The following is an 18,262-nucleotide window of genomic DNA, read 5'->3' on the forward strand; positions in this document are numbered from 1 at the left end:
TGAGTGAGGCCCGGAGAGGGGAAGGGGCTTCTCGGTGGGGAAGCAGTGGGTCTGGGACTTGGACAAGCTCAGTGTCCTTGCCCTAAAATCTCCTGGAGTCATCCATGGAGCATACTCCCATAGAGCTGGGTGTGTGGCCTCCTCCCTCAACCGCTGACACGGCCAGTCCGTCACCGTGATGCGTTGGGTGTGGACAGCGGGCCGGGCAGGGGGAGGGAACGTGAGACCGAGGCTGGCCTGGCCTGGGACAGCTGTTTTCAGCACATTCACATACGAGGACTCCGTTTTAATGTCAAAAACATTTGCAGCCTCACATGCTATGTGATTTTTAATATCCGCTGACTGAGACAATCCCCAAAGACAGAATCAGCTCTGAAGTCAGCAACGCTTTGAAATGGATTTGTATTTTATTCATCACAACCCCATCTGAATACTTTTGAAAAAGAGTCGTACGTGTGTGTGTGTGTGTGTGATGTGTTATTGATTCCATCTGCATACCCTCCTTTGTAAGCACACACAACTTTCCAGGCCCTTTACTCAGAGGCCCTCAGGGTCTGATGCCTGCAGCTGGAAGCCTCTGGGCAAAGAAAATCATGTAGGCCTGGAGGAGATCGGGCTCAGTTCTACAGTTTGCTTTTTACCAGCCCTGCAGCTGTGGGTGAACTCCTTCACTCCCAGGAGCCTCAGTTTCCCTATATGTAAAATTAGACAGGGACTCATGCACTACCCCCCAACAAGGGGGCCGACAAAGAATGTGGAGGGAACTGAAATCCAGAAGGAAACTTCTCCTCGGTGGCACCAAGGGCCCCCACCTCCTCGGTCAAGAGAGGAGGATCCCAGCCCTCCTGAGGGAGTAACCTGTAGCCCTAGGAGGTCTGTACTATTTATAACTGTACTTGTTATATGGGAGGAAACTGAGGCTCAGAGAGGTGATATGACTTAGAACATAAGAGGGTGATATAGAAGTCCCCTCCTGATCCGCTGAAAATCTGAGCCCCACTTCCTCCCAATGCCCTTGTGAATCTCTCAGCTCCCCCAGTGCCCCCAACAGCTTCCTGAGGGGGAGCTTTTCCCGGCCAGTTGTCCGATGAGGAGGCTGAGGCACAGAGTGATGGCAAATAGCAAGAGCCAGAACTAGAACGCCGATCTATCGGACCTCGACTTAGTCTGATGGTCTTTATCACAGGGAGTGGGGACAGGAAGATCATGGCAGGGGCTGTCTTGGGAAAATAATGATAATGATGATGATAATGAAAGCATACAATCTTGTTTCCCACATGGGGAGTTGGCACCGGAAAGTCTCCAGGTGGCAGGACTGGAGGCAAGAGCCACAGCGTCAAGGTTTCAAGCGCATGGGTGGGGCATCGCTGGCAAGTGGCAGCAGCTGGGTTTGTGGGTTTGGGGGGGGGGGTTCTTGCTAGGGGCCAGGTGCCTAACATCTATCATCTCTTCCCTCTGCACTCCTCTCAAGAAGGCAGTTTATTAAGCTCATTTCACAGATGGGAAGACTGAGGCTCAGAAAGGTCACTGTCTTGTCCACCATCTCCTAGAGAGGTGGGGGGGGGGGCAGATCCAGAAGTCAAAACCCACTTTTCGGCTCCTAGTGTGAGACCCCTTCCCAGGCCACACCCTGGGCAATCCTGGGTCCACTGGCCAGCATGCCCAGGGGAGGCGAGAAGTACCCTCAGGACCTGATCCCTACACCCCCACGGGCCTACCCTGCCCTCCTTCTCAGGACCCCAGGCCAACCCCTTGCCACGAGTCCTACTGGGCCCGTCCGACCTATCGTCCACATGGTGTTTATTGCAGAAATCATCAGGAAGGTGGCGTCGCCCCCTCCCCTGTGCCGGCCCCTGGTGTCTCCTGACCATGGGCCGCCCGAGTGTATCCAGCTGATGGAGCAGTGCTGGGAGGAGGCTCCAGAGGACAGACCCAGTCTAGACCAGATCTACACCCAGGTCAGTGCACCCCAGGCCAGTGCTCCCAAGACCTAGCAGATCGGTTCACTTCACTTTGCTCAGTGACAGCCAGATACTACCTATGGGGCCTAGAAACCTTATGTAGCAAAGGGGCAACAGGCCAGCACCATCACTCCTGCGGGGTAGAAGGGGGGATGGCCGAGGTCCACCCTTTGAGGAAAACTTTCTCAGATCCCTGGGATCCGGGGATGTGTGTTGAGTGCCTTCCTAAGTGCCGAGGCCCATGCTATGTTGTGCTTACTTCATTTAATCCTTAGGCTAGCCCTCCCAAAAAGCACTGTTATTATCTTGGCTTTACGGGAGAGAAACTGAGGCACAGATTGGTGAGGGACTCGCCCAAGGTAACTGAGGGAGTGAAAGGTGCAGCTGGAATCCAAACTCAGGTTTGTCTGTCTGCAGAGCTGGTGCTGGAAATCTCGGCCTCCTGGCCCCAGAGCAAAGAGGTCGTTTGTGGCTGTGGAGACAATCAATGCTGTTTCCTCTTGTCCGTGAGTGGAATTAGTGAGGAGCTCGGGTGCACCCCCACCCCCAGGCCTGCCTTGGGATCTATAACAGGAGGGGTGAGGCAAGTCTGTACGAGTTTGCAGGGTGGTGGTGGAGAGTGTGGGCCTGACTGAGCTGGCTAATGGCTCCCACAAGACTAACCCATCAAGCCTGAGGTGACATCTTTGTGCCTCCCTTTCTGCCCTCTACTCCCAGCCATAGCAAACGTTGCCAAGGAGAGGCTCAGCGAGCAAGAGGGGCGTCCAGACAGGTGATGAGGGAGCGGGAGCGAGGAAGACACACAAAAGGAGCACACAGGTGTCCCCTGAGAATCCTTTCCACATCCCCTGACTTCCCACCTCCTTTCCTCACCTCAGCTCAGGTATCAGGCGTGGCGTCGCCATTGCACAAATGAGAAATCTGGATCTAGAGTAAATGAGCTCTCAGTGGCCACCGTGGGGGTGGGTTGCAGAGCTAGGACCAGCAATTCTTAAAACACGAGCCTGGAATCCATCCAGGGATCAGAGATTGCCATGGCCAGCGATGGGTGACTGTGGGGAAAGATCCTGCCCAAGGCTCTGGGGTGGAGAAAGCAAAGATGGGCATGTGATGCATTCGGCAGAAAGGCAGGGACTGGACCACGCCGTGGGGAGGCTAAAGGCCAGAATGCCTTCATTCACATGTACATTGCAGTTTACCTCCTTGACCTTGGGCACGTTGATTGCTCTGCTGAGCTTCAACCTCCTTAAAAGTTGCCTGGCAAGACTAACTGTGGTCTGACTCCCCACACTTGAGTGACCATCAGGTGAGATAACTAAGTTAAGAAAAAAGGTGGTTCTCTGAGAAAGAGAGAGTGAGGCATTAGAGAAAGAACATGGACCTGGAAATCAAAAGGCTTGGGTTTATGTTCATTTAACATTGTTCTGGGAGTATCGGCTAATGCAATTAGACAGGAAAATGAATACTGGAAAGGAAGAAGAAATTAATTGCTATTTGCAGATCCTATGATTGTGTTCCTGGGCAACCGGGGGAAACAATGGAAAGCGCATTCCAGTTTTTAAACTAATTCAGTGGGTTGGCCAATGATAAAATTAATACGTGAAAGATCTCAGTTTGAAACTCAGTTCCACCATTATGAAGTCCTTGGCAAGTTATCTCACCTCTCAGATCCTTTGTTTTCTCATTTGTATAACGAGGGCCTTCCTTGCAGAGGTGAGCTTCTGGTCAGCATTAGGTTCTTGGTGCCTCAGGGTCAGGAGCTGTCATGCCCACCTCGACTGCCCTTTAAGCTTGCGCCTCTGCTTTTAATGGGCGGTATAAAATAGGTGCACGTGAGGGGCTGCAGCCACTCCCCACCTTACAGATGTTGGGTTGAGCTAAGTGGTATTCATGGAGGTTGGATATGTGCACCTACACACACGCACATGCCCACACACTAAGCTTCTGGGTTTAGACAGGGTTGGATTCCTTCACTTTGACCATCATTAACTTGCTTCTCCCACTGACTGCACTTTGGGAAGGTACAAACCAGACTGGGGAAGGTTCTAGTAAATCTCCTTAAGGAACGCACTGCCGTATTTCCTGTAAGTTTCTCATTGAAGATGTGATTTATGACCACATATGAATGTCCTCATATGAAGACCTAAGACAGGCATTTCTCTCTGCTCAGCAGCCAGCAGTTTTGTTTCTTTGGAGCAACCAATTTAATGCTCCGCTGTCTCATGGACTCTGGATCATATAATCTATATTTCCCTCTTTGCTTTGTTGCTAGGAAGCTTATATTCAAAATTGTGACCAAATTCTAACATGCATTTTGCTAGACCAAAATAGCAGGCATTTTCCCTCCTTTGGTCCCAGTGGCCTTACGTATTTATTATCTTATTTTGTAAAACATTTTTTTGAACAAGGAGAGAAATAGAGGTAGAAATGATTATATACATAACTAATCTACATGTATCTTTTCTATCTACCTGTCTATTCACCCACCCATTCATCCTTCTATCCATCATATCCACCCATCTGTCTGTCTGTCTATCTATCATCCATCCATCCATCCATCCATCTATTGTCTATCATCTATGTATCCATCTATCCATTCATCCATCCATCTATCCATCCATCCATCTGTCCATCTGTCCATCCATCCATCCACCTTTGAGAGAACAACAAATGTCCACTCCACAGTGTTGTTGTAAGAACCAGAGCAGTAGGGTTAGTGTTTGATAATGGTAATGCTATGCTGGCCATGAGCTGGCTCTTTTGTAAAGTCCTCTCCCTGCCGGCCCGCCTCATATAGAACTAACTCACTTTTCCTTCCAGCTGTCTGTGCTTCCCCTGTGCTTCCCTCCAGCTGCCGTCCCTTGTCTATTACATATCTGCTCCTCACCAATGGAGCTCCTCCAGGCAGGGACTATGTCTGCTTCATTCTCGTGGCCCAGATTGCCAACCCAAGAGCAAGTGTGCTGACCTTCATGGATGAATTGGGACTTTTGTTCCATTTTCAGTTCAAAAGCCTCAATCAAGGCAAGAAGACCAGTGTTGCTGACTCTATGCTGTGGATGCTGGAGAAGTATTCCCAGAACCTGGAGGACCTGATCCAGGAGCGGACTGAGGAACTGGAGCTGGAGAGGCAGAAGACAGAGAGGCTACTCTCTCAGATGCTCCCTCCGTGAGTGGCCCCTTAGGACTTGATTATGTCTCTAGCCTCTGTGGCTCTAAGCATGGGACCTGGGACATAGTAGGTGCTTAGTAAGTCTGGGTTCCATGAATTCATTTAATTTAGTCATTGTTTATTTATCTAACATATTTTCACAGAACCCCTATTTGTGTTAGGCACTATGTTGGGCCCTTCTATTAGCTCTGCTACCTCACTTCCTCGGGGGCAAGGAGAGGGCACAGTGTCCCCCATCTGACTTCAGAGGAAGTGATGTCCAGAGAGGGACAGGTATGTGCTGGAGGGCAGCCAGGATACAAGCAGGCCTGATCCAGATTCCCCAGTGCTTAACCCAAGAATTTTCCCCCCGAAATCCCTCCCTCCAAACTATGGGAAGGGAGTCCTCCTACCTTGTGACTCTGGTCCTTCCCATTCTTCAGGTCTGTGGCTGGAGCTCTGAAAATGGGGGCAACTGTGGAGCCAGAGTACTTTGACCAGGTTACCATATACTTCAGTGACATTGTGGGTTTCACCATCATCTCAGCCCTGAGCGAGCCCATTGAGGTGGTAGGCTTGCTCAACGACCTCTACACACTGTTTGATGCTGTTCTGGGCAGCCATGATGTGTATAAGGTGAGAACACCAGAAGGCTGGCATTCCAGCTCTCCTTCCTGCACTGCTGTGTTTGTGTCATACATTCACTTCTAGTCATTTACCTGTGTGGCTTTATCAGTTAGCTATTGCCGTGTAACAAATAACACCAAAACCCAGTAATGTAAAATGATAAGCATTTATTATTGCTCACAAACCTATAGGGAAGTTGGAAAGTTCTCTGGACTCAGCTGGACCACTCATGCATCTGTGGTCAGTTGCAAGGGAGCTAGGAAGTTCTGCCGATCTTGGCTGGGACGTCTCATGTGTCTGGAACCTTGACTGGGACAGCTGTGACCCACATGGTCTGTTAACCCCAAGTAGGTTGGCTGGTATCATTCACATGGTATGGCAGGGTTCTGGGAAAGAAGACAGAAGCCTCTTGAGGTCTAAGCTGGGATTGGGCACATGGCTATTTCTGACATATTCTATTGGTCAAAGCAAGTCAAAAAGCCAACCCATGGGTGCCTGGCTGGCTCAGTCGGAAGAGCATGCAACTCTTGTTCTTGGGCTCTTGAGTTTGAGCCCCATGTTGGGCATTAAAGTTTACTTAGAAAGGGGCCAACCCAGATTCAAGAGGTGGGGAAATTAACTCCACCCGTGCTGGGCAAGGGCCAACAGATGAGTCATCTCCTGTGCCTGTCCTCAGGGAGAGCTCACTGCTATAGATAAAAGATGAAGACAGCCCACAGTAAAAGCGATGGTCAGGGCAGGCAAAGGAGGCTGAGAGGTCCCCCAATCCAGCTAGGGTTAGACGTGTGGAGTAAAAAGCAAGAAAGTCTTCCTGGAGGAGGTGCTATCTTCCTAGCGCTGTCCAGTCTGGGTGTGGTTCCTCCAGGCAAGCCTTGGGGGAATAATGTGCCAAAGCCTGAGCCTTGAGGGGATGGGCCTGGTGAGTATGAAGAGTGCTGAACGGGTTGTAATGGCTGGACATGAAGTGGGCTGGTGGTTGAGTGGGTGGCGGCTGAGGGACACTGGAGAGGGGAGCAGGGGCAGAGCTGTCAAGACCTTCCACGATCTAGTCCCTGTGCATCTCTCGACCTTGGGTTTCAGTCCCAGCTTGGCCACCAGCTTCTGTGTAGCTTTGGGCAAATGGTTTCCCTCTCTGGACTTCTGTTTCCTTATGTATAAAACATGAGGAATGGTGACCTCAACCTTGGGGGTTGGCAGATGATGGGTAGTTCCTAACCCCCTTGAAAAAGTGCTGTGTAAGCAAATTGTACCTCTGTACCTGCTGTGGGGACCCCACCCTAGTCCTGCCCCTTGTTCTGGTCCAGTTGCTAGAGGTCTTGGGTCACTTCAGACACAGTGGAGGAGGTGGGGAGGGGGAGCTCCCCAGAAACTGCCACACTCAGACTCCACTGGCCTTAACCTCCTTTTGTGAACCACCAGTCCCCTTCCAGCCATAGCCCTCCAGGGAGGCAGGGACAGGGGAAGGCCAGGCCCTGTGGCAGAAGCCAGAGTGGACAGGATGCCTGGACAGAGGCACCTCTTTGAGGTGCCAGGCAGTCTGCTGATAGCATTATGTACAGTATCCCAACAATAATAATTGCCAGTACTTATTGAGTGCTTACTGTATACTGGACAGTAGTCTAAGTGCTTTATATGTACTAATTCACTTAATCATCATTGCAGTCTGTAAGGTAGGTAATGGTACCCCTACTGTATATATGAGGAAACAGGTGATTAATGGGCTCATCTAATTACATATTTCTAGTGGCATGTGAAGCTGAGATTTGAACTTGGGCATTCTGATCCCAAGACCTCCCTTCTCTGGGGCTCACCATCCCTAAGAGATGAACATCCTCAGGTTAAACCAAAGGTTCATAGTGGCCCACAAGACCCTCCAGAAGCTGGCCCCACCGACCTCTTTACCTGTATCTCTGGCCGCTGCATCTCTGCAGACCTCGTATTCCTCACACATGCTTTGCTGACGGGGCTACTAGGCCTTTGCACATGCGGTTGCCTCCTCTAGGGACACTGGTCTCCCTCCATGTCACCTGGCCCCCTCCTACTCATCCTTCTGGCCTCAAGTTAGCCTCCTTCCCCTCCCAGACATGGTTAGGAGCTCCTGTGTGGTGCTCTCATAACTCCCCCTGGAAAGCACAGCCACACCGTATGGTTCTAACCTAAACCCCTCTGTCCCCAGTGCCTGGCAAAGTCCAACACATGGTAGGTCCTCCGGAAATACATATTGACTGAGTGAAGAGCTCGCTGAGGCCCAGAGGGGAAAGTGACTTGCCCAAGGTCACCCAGCCCGTAGGTGGCAGAGCCAGGACTAGAACCCACAATGTCTCCCGCCACGGCCTGGCTCTGTCCACTATACCACCCTGCCGCACACTGAGCCTCAGAGACCTGAGCCACCGACATGCCAAGGACACAGCTTCCCTCCTGCTCCCCATTCTGGAGCCTATACTCCTGCCTCAGCTCCTGGTTCTGAGATGTTGTCTCTCATGCTGGCTGAGTTTCCCTCTTGCTTCCAGAGCCGCCCTGGCCCTGTGGGCCCCAGGAAAAGATTCCTCATCTCATCTTGCTGAACCCCGCAGCTTTGATGTGCCCTGAGTCACCCCTGGCCTTGCCTTTTCCTCTCCTGTTAATCTTTTCTCACACATGTGCCCCTCCCCGCTCTGAATCATACTTTCTGATCTGCTCTGAACTCTGGCCAAGAGGTCTGCATCTTTCTGGCAGGATGAAATGGAATAAAACAAGGCCCGCACACCCCTCCAGATGTGGGGAAACAGGCGGCCTGTTCCTGACGATGTGTGAGCGCGTCTCTCATCACTCACGCCATCCGCCTCGGTTTCCCCTTCGTCCCCAGCAGGATCTGGTTACTGCTCTTTAATCCAGTCTGGATTGGGAGGCAGCCAGGCAATCATTTCCTGGTTCTGCAGGGGTTTGTGATTCCCTCCCAGCACGCACTGAATGAGCACTTTATGCACATAGTTCCAGCAGAGTCCGTGTGGGCTACAGGGGTGGAGGGGACTTACCCTAGCCCCTCAGCCCCAGCGGGAGAGACCGGCCTTAGCCATACTGCCAAGCGACCCTGGGCAAATCACTTTACCTCTCCGAGTTCCAAGCACCCATTTGTAAAAAGAGGTGAAATTGCCTATTATGGCTTAGGATCGTTTTACAGAGCGAGCAGCGTGAGAGGAAGGGCTACGGATCATTCGTTCACCAATGCCATGACGACCACCACCACGAGCAGGTGCCGAGGCCTTGCCCTGAAAGCACAGATGGGGCAGAGGTCTGGGGTGGGCCCCAGCATTAGTGAGGCATCTACAGAGGACTCGCCCAGCCAAGGGACTATCACAGGGTATTTCATTCAACCCTCGCAATGGCCCTCAGAGGAACAGACCATTATTCCTTCAGATGCAACACAGGTTCAGAGGGGTAAGTGACTAGCCCAAGGTCATACGGCTAGTCAGTGGCGGAGTTGGAGTTCACATCTGTGTTTTGCCAGTATGGAAACGTTTGCCCTCGCTTCTCTGGCTGTGTTCTCCCATCCACAGAAGGGCCACGCCTGCGTATACCCTTGCGTGCAGCTGAGTGCCGACTATGATAGGAGTCTCTGAGTGATCATCTTCATGGGTCTGAGCTCCTAGAGAGTGGGGCCTGTGCCTGGTCATCTTGCTGTCACTGGATTTGTAGGGGTGATTATTAATGACACTACAGGCAGGTGGAGGGCAGTCTAACAGCTTAGAGACACTACCATGTGCTTCTCCTCCCCAGTCCGGACCTGGGGTCACCTGACTGAGGCAACGCTGGGTCTCCAAAGCACATGTACCGTCCCTGAATTTCAGCTGTATGCTCGGCCGCTGACTCAAAGTCAGGCCAGCGAGCTGTAGTTCTCCGGGGCTGCCTCTGGGAGGCCAGACTGACCTACGCACAGGTGCTGACTGCACAGGGCAGTCGCTGAGGAAAACCCCACACAGCAGGCACTGTCCCCAAAAGAGAGAGAGAAGGGGCGCAAGCCATGCGTATCAAGAGGCAGCACAGTCTACGGGCTCTGGGGCTGGACTGATCAAGGTCACATCTGCACTGTGTGACATGGGCAAGTGGCTCAATCCTCCGGCCCGATGTCCACCTGCAGAATGGCAACGGTAATGGTGCCTACCTCACAGAGTTCTTGTGAAGGTCTAACGAATTGATGTTTGTAAAGGACTTGGAACGACGTCTGGCATGTGATAACTGCTATACCAGTATGTAAGCGCTTCGTCCTTTCAATCTTGCCAATCAGATAATGGGTTCTTCCTCCTGTGGGAAGAGGTGGGTGGGCAGAGGGAAAGCCAGGGCTCGCTCATATTTTTCCCTCCTGGCGCATGGGGTGGGAGGTCTTTCTCCTTTGTGAAAATGTACACAGTGGGGCGTAGCCATGTGCCCGACCCCTGCCACGTTCACTGCCAGCCCCCAAGTGCAGGGTGGACAACCGCAGGTGATGGGGAGGCAGACGGGGCTCACGGCCCAGAGGAGGGAAACATCTGGTGACCAGGAAGATTTTAGGGACTCCACGAAGTGTGAGCTGGGCTGATGGAGGGCTTGGATCTCAACAAACAGGGACTGAGAGAGAGCATTTCGGGCAGGGGGACCAGGCCATCGAGCAAGCCCTGAGTGTCTCTGCGGACAGCAGAAAGGTTCCCATTGGTGGACGCATGGGGAACGAGGAGTGACCGTTAGCACTTCGTCAGGAAATTCTGCAGATCACAGGAGTCCCTGACTGCCAGGCCACAGGGAGCAAATTTAAGTATCTAAACAGAATGTGGTATGATTAGGGCAGATCACTTCCTGGCGGTGGGGTAGAGATCGCCTGGGAGGATGAGGGAGAGGTTTGGGGAACATGGGGAGTAAGGCACAGTCTACAGCAAATGTTGTGTAAGAGATTTATTGAGTTGCAGTGCTCCCTATGGTCAGGGGAAGTATTGATTATGATTATGATTATGATTATGATTATGATTATTTGCACACCAGGTGCCAAGGGAGAGCAGATGTTGAGAGCCGGCCAGGACCTGCTCCCCAGGTCCGGGAAGTGCCAGCATTTGCTGGCTTTGGGAGAGGCAGTGCAGGAGCTGGGCTCTTCATCCTGGAGAGGGGAAGACTTGGAGGGTAGAGTCACCATCTTCACCTTGGCTGGCCTGGCCTGTGGCAGGGAGGAGGGCCACGGCGCACATCTGTATCCCCAGTAGCTGGAACAGGGCCTTCGGAAGAAAGAAGGTGTCTGGGAACGCTTTGTGGCTAGAGTTCAGGAGCTAGAGCTGAGAGCAGCGGGTGAAAGGCAGGTTTCTATTCCACTCAACTTTTGAAAGTCAGAGTTGCCTAGAAGAAAAAGCAGCCACCTCTAGAAGGGGGGGGGGGGCCTTCGTATCAAGAGGTGTAAGCAGGCCAGGCCAGCCACTGAAGAGGCAGGTGGGTGGCCTTCAAAGCCCTTCTGAGACTGTGGGATTCTTTCATCCCCACAACCATCAGCCAAGGAAAAGGATGCTGATGATGGCGATGGTGATGGAAGTTTCCATCCACTGAGCATCTATGATGAGCCTAGTTCTTTTTAAAAATTTTTTTGGGGTAACATGCAGTGAAATATCAGTTCCGGGTGTAGAAGTTAGTGATTCGGCACTTCATACATCACCCGGTGCTCATCACAAGTGCCCTCCTTCATCCCCATCACCTGTTTCACCCATCCCCCTGCCCACCTCCCCTCTGGTACCCGTAGCCTAGTGCTTTCAACACTTTATCTTTCATATGCATTCCACCTAAGAGGAAACAGGCTCGCACAAGTGAAGTGGTCTGCCCAAGGTAAATGGCAGAGCCAGGGATTGAACCCGCATCTGTAGGATTCCAACACCTACATTTGTTCCTAGTACACCTTGGAAGGCATACTAGGTATACTTATTTTCCAACCCCCTGGGGTGTATATGCATCGAATATACATGTATTCCTCTCCAGATGAAGTCCTGATCTGCTGCTGTGGCCTTGTGCAGACGGGGCGCCCAAGTCTGATGCCAACGGGCTCATGGCCCGGGGCCAGAGAAGCCCAGATAGCCACGGTCAACTGCAATTCAGACCAAGGCGATGTGAAGCGTGCAGATCTAAGTGTTGCCAGAGGCACCTGGGACGGGAGGCCTGGTAGAGACGACGCTGTGGGCCAGAGACTTGAGGGGTGGGTCAGGGCTCCCCAGAAGGGCCTTGTGTGAGCTGGGACGGTCCAAGGAGGGCGTGTTCTTGCACTGGAGCGTGAAGGCTGTGACTTCTAGGTGGAGACCATCGGGGATGCCTACATGGTGGCCTCAGGGCTGCCCCGGCGCAACGGGAGCCGGCATGCGGCCGAGATCGCCAACATGGCCCTGGACATCCTCAGCTCTGTGAGAGGCTTCCGGATGAGGCACGCGCCCGATGTACCCATTTACATCCGGGCTGGTCTGCACTCAGGTACAAACTGGGGGCTGTGGGGGCGATGGGCCACGTCAACCTCCCAATCATTCCGGGGGCATTGGCTGGGGCAACCCCAATGGTGTGCTTCTAGAATTCTGAGATCCTAAAACTCTAGGATAGAAAATTTTACATTCCTTTTGTTCTTCTATTATTTGAAGGTTCTAAGATGTTATAAGTTAAAGAATCTGTGATGCTCGGTTTCATACACACACACACACACACACACACACACACACACATTTTGTCTCAGCATCTGTCAAAGCTATTTTGAGTTCATATTGAGGAGCTGATAGTCTGATAGGAGAGGCAGGACAGAGACCTTCTGTGGTTCTGCAAACAACTAAATGTTTGCTGGGATGGGTCTAGGAGAGACCTTGGGGCATCTTTCTCAGGTCCCCACCCCTTCCTACCTCCATGGTTTCACCTGCAGGATAAAGTCCAAATTCCTGTCCCCACACCCCCCTCCCCACCCCCGCCCCAGCCTCCCAGGCCCTTGTTATTCCCTCCAACATCATCTCCCACAACTTCCTACTTGCCGTCCTATCCAGACTCAGCTGCTTGCCGCTTCCCTCAGAACTGTGGGCTCTCTGCCTCTGTGCCTTGGCACCTGCCATGCCCTGCCCACTCATTCTCTCATCCTTCAAGACATAGCTCATGCACTGCCTCCTCCAGGAAGTCCTCTGGGCTGGGTCAGACTCCCTTCTGGGGCCAGCACAGCTCTGGTGCCTCCATTTGACAACATCGATCACAGTTTACACGTCTCCCCCACCAGGCTGGGAGTTCCCCAAGAGCAAACGCTGGCTCTGATTTATCTGTGTGCCCACCCCCACCCCTGGCACAGAGACTGGCACCAATATCCTCTCTTCTCTGGGTATAACTGGAGACTCCATATAGCTTCATCTTCACCCCCCAGCTGGAGCCCAGGATGTGTTGACAGCAGAGGGGGTGGGCAAGGGCAAACTGTCATGGGAACTTCCCTTGGGTCCAGGACCTCCTGGCGCTCACCGGACACATTTGAGTTTCAGGGCCCTGTGTGGCAGGGGTCGTTGGTCTCACCATGCCTCGGTACTGCCTCTTTGGTGATACTGTGAACACCGCATCCCGGATGGAGTCCACAGGACTGCGTGAGTGTTATATTTCTATCTTGCGTGGGTAAGGACTCTCAGTGACCCCTGCAGCCTGGCTGTTTGAAAGAGTGCTTAGTAACCAAATCACCACCTGGTGGCAGTGTACCTTAGTTGTCAATGAAACAACTGTAAGGAGATCGCGTAGGTCGCTGGTTCTTGTAACTTTCCACGGGGCTTTTGGGATGATCTCGTGAGAGAATTAGCCGAGAGGAAACAAAAACTTGGGAGGCAGGAAACCTGGGTCCTAGCCCCTTCTGCCACCGGCTTGTCCTTGAAAATACTCTTCCTCTAGGCCTGGGTTTCCGCACCTTTACAATGAGGAGACCCCTCTTGATTTTTCAATGTCATTTTTAGGCCCTTGCTGGCATAGAGGCCACACTGATGGCTTGGTTAGAGCAGCTGTCAAATCTGAAGTCCTGGGACATGTGCTTCTGGCTGCATGAGTTGTCTGCTCCCTAATGTCGTTTCGACACGTCCTGCGTGACGAGATGCAGTGGCCCTACCGGGGAGTCCTGCTCTTGAAAGAAAATGACTGCTTGTCCCTCTGACTCCGTCTTCATTGACTTCCCTATCACTAAAAATCACATTCCTAGACATTCTGACTTCATCGTGAGTCCCTCTTAACACTCAATCTATGGAATCCGCTTTTCCTTGAGGCCCCTAGTGAGGCCTCTGGTCTACCAGAGGGACAGGAAGGTTAGGTGAAGGGTGCCGTATGAATCAGAACTGGGTGTATTACTGGCTGGAACTGGGGGCTGTTAAGGGTCTTGATAGTACGAAACACTAGGTATGCTGCCACCTGGTGGTGACTAGATTACTACCTTTCTGGCTAGCATACAGGATTCATGTCAACAGAAGCACGGTCCAGACGCTGCTCAGCCTGGATGAAGGCTACACAGTTGACATCAGAGGCCAGACTGAGCTAAAGGTGAGGGGACTCTCTTTCCTGGCATTGATGGAAAATCCAGTGTTTGGGGGCAGCGGGACAGATTCTCACTCATCTGATAGAGAAGGAAATGCCTGCCTGGAGTCAAGGATGGAGTCGATCGCCTTTACGTGTCTTAATCACTCCCAAATTCTAAAAAAAAATATATTTCTTCCCGGGAGCCACTCCCTCTTTGACTCCTCATAAGAAGAAGGGCCGGGATGGAGAAGTCGCTTCTCCAGAGCTGTCTGGATCTGCGCCCTTTCCTCCGGCCTCACTCCCTGCCCGAGGCGTGCTCAGTCCCCTTTCCTCTCTCCTCCAGGGGAAGGGCAAAGAGGAGACCTACTGGCTGGTGGGGAAGGCAGGCTTCCCCAGGCCCCTCCCCACACCGCTGAACATCAAACCTGGGTGAGTAAGAGGAATTGCCCGCAGAGCTCAGCGTCTTTTGTTTGAAATTTGATATTTGTTATTTTTCTGATCATAAGAGTATTATTACCTGCCCAACGCGGAAAACTTGGAAAATACAGAATTCTTTCACGATTAAATAGTTACCTCTTTCCGGTCCCGAGAGACTGCTGCTGCTAGCCTGTTGCTGATGCGTTTGTTGTGGATGAGGTCATGGTGCCTGGATAATTTCTCATTCTGGTCTGTGCTGTCCGTATGGTTCAGAGCCCTTTATAAACACACATTTGCAGTGACGGCATCGAGATCACAACATGCGGGCGTGCGATGGTTAGGTCGGCCTTTCCCTCGGTGCTGGGCGCGTGACCGTCTCCCCATTTGGAGCCTTGGTAAAGAGTTACTGGGCGTTTGATGTCAATTCGGACTGTTTCTGCAGATGAGGAATCTATAGATGAAAGGACACTCACACTTTAGGGGCCAAGTGAGTAAGATCCTCAGAGAGCTTGTGCCTGCCTGGCAGTTTGGCCCTTCCCTTTGTCCCCTGTCCTCCATGACCCTGCGTCCTTCCCAGAGGGCAATGGGAGTGGGGTGGCAAGGAAAGCAATAGGGCCTCACTGCAATGTGCTCTTCTCACTCCCTTCCATTCAAGCAGTAGAAGGGTCCACAGGGGGCCGAGGGCAGGGCGCACGGGTGTTACCGGTGGCTGAAAATGACAGTTTCCTAGAACTGGAAAGGTCCTGGGGACCACAGGTGTGGAAGCTGAGCCCCACTAAGCAGCACCAGCATGTTGGAGCTTCCTGCCCAGGGTTTTCCATCACCAGAACTTCCAACTGGCTCCTCTCACCTCCTCCGGGATGGCCCCCCACCCAAGGCTGCCCCCCTTCCATCTCTCAAAGACAAGAAATGCGTGGGACATACACAGAGCGGGGTCCAGCATTGTAGGACAGGGGAGGGGGTGGGTAGGCACACACTGGGATACTGGCCAGCGTACAGGACACACAGGTGCACCCTTTTTCCAAGGACACCCCAGCTCCTGGGTGCAGAACCAGCTTATGCTCACATAAACGTCTCCATGCAGCCCGGTTTCTGTGCAGACAGTGTGCTGGGGCAGCAGTGTGGGGACAGGAACAGGGTATGGCCTGGGGCCTTCCCATGTGCCATAGTTCCCTGGCTCACCCATCCCCAGGAGGACAGCCGTGGCCCTTTGTGGCCTTTTCTCGTCCATGAGGGTCCCCTGCTCCGGCCCACCTCTCTTGCCCCTCAAAGAGCAAGCCTCCTCTGCCTCACAGCCTTCCAGGTGCCCCCCACTCCCACCCCCGTGGGGAGCGGTACTTCTCAGAAGGCCCGTCTGCTGACGCTGACTTCACTTCCTCACCCACCACTCCCTGCCCAGCCCCCGCGGTCTGACTTCCACTCCCACGCGCCCAGAAGACTCTGTGGTCACCAGTGACCTCCATCCATGTCACTAGATCCGTGGGCAGTTTTAGTTCTCAACTTGACTGCTCGACAGCATTTCCCCTTTGCCAGAAATATTTCCCTCTTCCCGGAAATATGCCCCAGGCCTCCCTGGCTCCCCAGCTGTGCTCCTTCCTCTCCAACTGACCCTTCGCAGGCTCCCCGCCAGCTGGCCAGCCCCGGACTCTGAAATGCAGGGGTTCCCTTCCCATCCAGATGCTGATGACATCCATCATGGGCCTTGGCCCCGCCTCCCCTCCGAGCTCTGGGTTGTACAACTCTTGCTGTCCCTCAGCAAGATCCTTCTGGAGCTTCACCTGGCAGCCTGGCCCTCCTCCAGGGCTCTCTCGTGGTGGGTGGCCTCTCCATCCTCAGTCAGAAAGGTGGAGGACGCTTCCCAGCAGCCCTTCCTCCATCACAGCTCCACCTGGGGGCTTGGCTTTGGCACCTTTCTCCTGGCCCGGGCAGGGGCCGCCCCCCATCCACTGTGCCCCTCCGCCCCCCACCTGGCAGCCAGAGGGAGCTCTTAAGACGAACACCAACATGATCAATAGGAAAGCCCCCTGTTTACTGAACAGACCCTCTAGGTCTTTCTACTGCTCTGAGGCTCAGGCCCGAACTCTTTCATGCTACCCTGGAGGCCCACTCCTTTGGGCCTGCCCCTGCCCCTGGCCTTGGCTCCCTGGCCACCTTCCACGGCACACCACCTGCTCCTCAGGGCCTCCTTACCATTGCCGCAAAACACACTGAGCTGCCCTCTAACCTCAGGGCCTTTGCTCTTGCTATCTCCTGTAACGAAATGCCCTGGCGTGGTCCCTTCCCATCCTGCAGGCCTCAGCTCTGATGCCGCTCCTTCACGAGGCGGCTCTGATCACACATGCTGAAGAAAGCCCTGCTGTCACCTCCTTCCCATCTCCCGGCACTGCCTCCCCATAGCACTTGTTGCTTCCTGACTCTTGTTTTTTCGATTCATTTATGGAACGTTCCCCTGCTCACACAAGCCCCAAGAGATCTGGCCGTCTGATGCACCCACGGGTCTCCCAGTGCCGGGACCCCAGGAAGGTGAGCTCTCAAGCTCCCGCCGGCTTCCATCTGGGCCCTGGCCCACCCCATCCTGGGAGTGGAATGGCAGGTCTGGCAAACATCTGTCAGGCTGAGCTCGCTCAGCTGATGACTTTCCCACTCCCTGATGGAAACTTTAGAAAGCGCCAGAAACGTTTTCATCTTCTTGGCTCAGGGAGGGAAGAGAGCTGAGATTAGTCCCCGTGAACTCCACCTGACTTGGGAGCCTCCGAGGCCTTCGGGCAGGCAGGGGAGAATCGGCACCCACCTAGGCCCCCCGAATCAGACCCAGCACGCGGACACATGGGGCCCACGCACATAAGTGGGCACACACCTTTCGTGGGCCTCCGGTACATGCACACATGGAAATGCCACTACGTGCCCCTCTGCGTGGCTGGAGATGAGATCACAGACAGACCAACAGATATACAGACACGGGATTCTCTCCTTCTCTCTGTCTCTCTAAAAATAAATACATAAATAACTTTAAAAAAGGGGGAAAGGCAGTTTCCAAATTCTTACTTCAGCGATATACTGTAACTTGATTTTTTTTTTAAAGCCAAGTTTTCTAAAGATGCTTTTACCCTTACTCTCTGTATTTGCCGTATCTACAGAAGTCATTTACCTTCGTGTATTTGGGGGTGTTTGGGATACCTTTTACCTTCGTGTATTTGGGAGCCAGTGAAGATGAGGGGAAGGGGACAAAGCCCCCTTCCATGTGTTGGTATGGCCACAGCAGCAGTGCCCACGGAAGTGCCTCCTGTCACGTGTCACAGAGACGCTCCACAGAATGGTCGCTTCTCTTCCCTCTACAGGCTCAAAAGTGTCCCCTGCCAGGTTGATGTGAGGCCCTGGCTGTCACTGAGAGCCTTGTTCTCTTCTCCATGCAAAGGTCATAACCCTAACCTACCGTTCTCCAGGCACGTATGGGAAGCAAATGAGAAAACGAAAGAGTGTGCATGGTGGGGGCCCAGTGTCCCTAACCCAGATTTGCCTCGTACCCCAAGATCCACAGAGCCCCTCAGCCCTTGGCATTCTGGCTTCCCAAGCTCACATCTGGAGCAGGGGACAGACCTGGGGCTGGCTCCCAATCTCCTGGGAG

The 18,262-nt window shown here is 53.0% G+C and overlaps 1 protein-coding gene across 1 annotated transcript in view; it reads left to right on the forward strand.

Annotated features, from left to right (window-relative positions):
* LOC102971963 (guanylate cyclase D-like) overlaps window positions 1–18,262 on the forward strand; it is a 108,117-nt gene that overhangs the window by 89,309 nt on the left and 546 nt on the right. Inside the window, exons 14-20 of the mRNA XM_042959606.1 lie at window positions 1,810–1,958; window positions 4,967–5,130; window positions 5,556–5,748; window positions 12,012–12,186; window positions 13,215–13,313; window positions 14,150–14,244; window positions 14,564–14,649. Coding sequence (XP_042815540.1) covers window positions 1,810–1,958; window positions 4,967–5,130; window positions 5,556–5,748; window positions 12,012–12,186; window positions 13,215–13,313; window positions 14,150–14,244; window positions 14,564–14,649 — 961 coding nt within the window. The remainder of the gene's footprint in view (window positions 1–1,809; window positions 1,959–4,966; window positions 5,131–5,555; window positions 5,749–12,011; window positions 12,187–13,214; window positions 13,314–14,149; window positions 14,245–14,563; window positions 14,650–18,262) is intronic.

The sequence above is a fragment of the Panthera tigris genome, chromosome D1 (assembly GCF_018350195.1).
Source record: "Panthera tigris isolate Pti1 chromosome D1, P.tigris_Pti1_mat1.1, whole genome shotgun sequence".
Taxonomy (NCBI): domain Eukaryota; kingdom Metazoa; phylum Chordata; class Mammalia; order Carnivora; family Felidae; genus Panthera; species Panthera tigris.